Below are 4,177 nucleotides of genomic sequence, written 5' to 3' on the forward strand. Positions count from 1 at the left end.
AAAATAGATAATGACAATAATAATTAAATAAAAACGAAGGACAAGAGATCAGGAAGTCTGATCCTTTTCCCTTTTCCCTCATCCTGTGAGGTGCAGTGGTACCCAGGTAGTCAAGAAATGGATCCCAGGTCCGGTAAAATAAAAAGGGTTTATCCTTCAAGGCTGTGGAGTAAGCTTCAAATGGAATAATACTGGTCACAGTTTGTTTCCACTGATTGAGAGTGGGAGCTTTATCAGTGATCCATATGGCCAGGATACATTTCTGGGCACAATGCAGCAGAGTGTGCAAAAGGTCTCGGTTGCAAAAATCGGCAGGTAATTCATCATCTAGTGGCCTTGCGCTCAGATGTAGATGACGCTTGAAAATTACATTAAACTGTTGAACAATTATAATCCAAAACTGCTGGACATGAGGACAGCTCCACAAACAATGAATAAATGATCCGACAGCAGAGTAGAGGTAGCTACTAAAAGTTGTGGTCAGAGGGTTGTTGTTGCCTGTCGTGGTGGCGACTTAAGACCAGCTGTCAGGAAGGCCTCTCGCACATGGTTAGCCCAGGGGTTTTCTGAAACAGCAGACAGGCACTGGTTGGCAGGAAAGGCTGCAGTTGCAGTGGTCGCCAAACTAGAAACCTGGGTTTGGAAAACTGGTAAACTGGGAGGAGTTCATGGAGGCTATGGTCTGAGGCCTTGGCCTCAGGAAATTCTGGAACACAGTTAGACACATCAGGAAGGCAAAGCAGGACTTGTCTCAGACTGTGTTCAGCTGAGTACCCTGACTGGGGACATTGTCAAGCGGTGGAAAAACACTTAGAGGCACTCCTGAACCCGGCCATCATGATGCTGAAGGCTCCGAACATTGTTGGGCTGTCTTGGCTGAAACACCTTTCCAGTGTCACATGGAGGTCACATAAAGAGTCTATTGAGTGGCAGACCAGGGCAGTGTTTCTCATGGGGGGGCCACAGGGAAAAGCGTTGCTGGAGATTGGGATATCAATAGTACTTTACTCAGCCCACTGCACCCACCACCCGGCTCCAGATAAGCATATGAAAATGGATGAATGGATGGTAAAAGAAAAACTCAACTTATTACTGTCGACTGTTTGATGCATGTTGATCATCATGCTAATAATCACAGAAAGCTTTACGTTACAACATAAATATCTATATTCTACACATAAGGTATTACCTCTTCTCAGTACCAGTTAATATCTTTGGGTCTCTGTGGCCTTTGGTGTCAGAAACTATTTCTCTTTGCAAAAGAGAACATGAATCTAAATCATAAGAAAGCACCTCAAAGATTTTCTACACTGTCAAAATCCTAATGACATGGACATTAAGAATTACCACGATGAGAGAGGCTTTGATTTAAAGCATTGATGTAAACTAAAGAAGTAAACATAGAACACAGGCTGCTATTTGCCTCTCATTGGCTCAAGACTATTGTACTGAGAACTGACCTGAGAGTTTCCAGTGCACTGTGTGGACTCTTCACTTCAGCAAACAGCTGCTTCACTCCTGAATCCTGCAGGTGGTTGTTACTTAGGTCCAGTTCTTTCAGACCAGAGGACTTAAAGCTAAGAAACACGGACAGAGCTTCACAACTTGTTTCTGAGAGGTTGCAGCCACTTAGCCTAAAGAGACAGTAATAAACAAGAGGACACACATTTGGGTTCAAATTAAATCACACTTTATAAGATGTGATTTTTTAGAGGTGATACCTGACTGTAATGGGTGATGTGATGGCTGATAACAGTGGATGCAAAGTGATGAATCAATCATGGAACAAATTCTACAAAATGCCATGTGTATTCAAATTCAAACTATTAGTCTTTGTAAAACCTACGACTAATTCTGATGTTGCTTCTCTGTTAAATATCATGACGGGGGGTTCCTCGGCATCTAAGTCCCTGCAGTCTGCACTGCTATGAAACATCTAATCAGGAAGTGGTTCATAAGGCTGGGATCTGACTTTAAAAATCCGTACAGCTTTTGAAATCAGCCTCAGGTTACCAGTTTTCCTGCAGATAATGCTATTTTAAAGTCCTCTCTTACCACAATTTAATTGAGACGTCCAGATTCACACAATAACAAACAATTGAACATCTCTGAAATTTAATATGGGTTGTAAGGTTGCTGAGGGGGCTTCAGCACCTCTTAAAGCCAGGTATTTTAAAAAGCATCTACTAACAAAAAAGGTTAAACTTAGTTGAAAGACTGTAGTGTTTGATAATGTCACATTAAGTCCTACAGCTGTAGTAGAGTGTGATCCTGTCAGCTCCTGAGACTTGTGCACTGAAGTCCCTTTTGTCTTTTTTAACATTGTAGGATGCTGTTTTATAATTGTCAGAGTTTTCTCTCTGACTGTGTGACATGTGTTAATGGCATCCCTGATAGTTCAGGTAATGCATGGTTTGATTGTGGAATAATTTAACATAGTGTTGAGCGCAGCTGCTTCTGTAGTTTTACAAGTTTAATCCATCACAGACTTGGTGAGTTTATTGATGTCATCTGTGACTTTTACAGTAGAGTCCCGGAACGTGCTCAATATTCTTATTGGCTTTATCTCTCGCGTCACTTGGGGCGTCAGCTGGTGTGTGGAAACACCTTTCTTATTGGGATACAGGCTATGTGTGTAGTAGTTTTAGATTAACATTAGTCTATCATTATATTCCTTGGGATGCAGACTGTATCACACACGAAGACATTGAGGTGTGTTAGAGAAAGTTTTTAAAGTGTCCCACTGAATCCAAGTGAGATACTTGAAAAATGAAGTGCAGCGCTTTAGAGATCTTATAGTACCCCATTAACCCACCACAGCTCTGCGCTCCCAGAATGTAGGGTTACTTGTGGTACCTTCAAGTTTTTTGGTCTTAGAGGCTAGAGTTTTTTTTACTTTGAAAAAGCTTATAGATATGGCTGGCTCAGACTTGCCTTGGAGAAGCCCCTAGTTAGGCTGCTATAAGCCTAGTCCATGGGGAGGACTCCCTTTAATACCTCTATCCCTCTCTCTCTCTCTCTTGATTTAGGAGTAGACTTACAACTTTCCTCTTAGATAAAACTTATAGTTAGGGCTGGCTCAGGCTTGCCTTGAACCAGTCCCTAGTAAGACTGATATGGGTCTACGGCTGCAGGGGAACTTGCTATTATACAACGAGCTCCTCTCTCCTTCTGTCTCTCTCTTAATTTGCAAACATCCATGTTTCTAAATCTTGGAAGAAACCTCACAACGGTTTTGTTTTTACATATAATCTTTAAATTGTAATTATAATTCAAGACAAAACAAATCTTTAAAAAACTACTATGATCTGACCTGAGAGTTTCCAGTGTACAGTATGAACTTTCCAGTCCAACAAGCAGCAGCTTCACTCCTAAATCCTGCAGGTCGTTGTTACTCAGGTCCAGTACTCTCAGACTAGAGGACTGAGAGCTGAGAACTGAGGACAGGGCGTTGCAGCTTCTCTTTGTGAGGTTACAACCACTTAGCCTGTTGACACAATGAGGAAAAAAAGTGAGTTATTTTCACTCCTTTTTAGAAGATATCAATATATGATTATTTAAATAAATCCAACAACTCTGTACTCACAGAGCTTTGTTGGAGGCTTTGACCACTGGCAGCAGCCTCAGAAGAGCCTCCTCTGAAGCAGAGTATTTCTTCAGGTCAAACACGTCCAGATCTTCTTCTGATGACAGTAAGATGAAGACCAGAGCCGACCACTGAGCAGGAGACAGTTCATCTGTGGACAGACGTCCTGATCTCAGGGACTGTTGGATCTCCTCCACCAGAGAACGATCATTCAGTTCATTCAGACAGTGGAACAGGTTGATGCTTCTCTCTGGAGACAGAGTCTCGTTGATCTTCTTCTTTATGTACTGGACTGTTTCCTGACTAGCCTGAGAGCTACTTCCTGTCTGTGTCAACAGGCCCCTTAGGAGAATCTGATTGGTCTGCTGTGAAAGACCCAGGAGGAAGCGAAGAAACAAGTCCAGGTGTCCATTTGGACTCTGTAAAGCCTTGTCCACAGCACTCTGGTGTAGATATTTTATATCCTGTTTTTCTTTTAACAATTTATGCCACCGGAAGGTTGTTTGTTGTTCTTCCATCAGATTGACTCCAGAGTTGATGAAGGTCAGATGGACATGAAGAGCAGCCAGAAACTCCTGAACACTCAGATGG

The 4,177-nt window shown here is 42.2% G+C and overlaps 1 protein-coding gene across 1 annotated transcript; it reads right to left on the reverse strand.

The window, feature by feature from the left end:
- Nucleotides 1-1,460: 1,460 nt before the first annotated feature.
- On the reverse strand, nt 1,461-4,171 carry LOC121966771 (NACHT, LRR and PYD domains-containing protein 3-like; the record flags this gene model as incomplete). Its single annotated transcript, XM_042516836.1, has 3 exons — nt 3,587-4,171; nt 3,314-3,487; nt 1,461-1,634 (listed from the first exon to the last, which is right to left on the reverse strand). Coding segments are annotated over exons 1-3 (866 nt in total), but the record flags the coding sequence as incomplete, so codon positions are not given.
- Nucleotides 4,172-4,177: the final 6 nt, after the last annotated feature.

This window comes from Plectropomus leopardus, unplaced genomic scaffold (assembly GCF_008729295.1).
Source record: "Plectropomus leopardus isolate mb unplaced genomic scaffold, YSFRI_Pleo_2.0 unplaced_scaffold25846, whole genome shotgun sequence".
Classification (NCBI taxonomy): Eukaryota; Metazoa; Chordata; class Actinopteri; order Perciformes; family Serranidae; genus Plectropomus; species Plectropomus leopardus.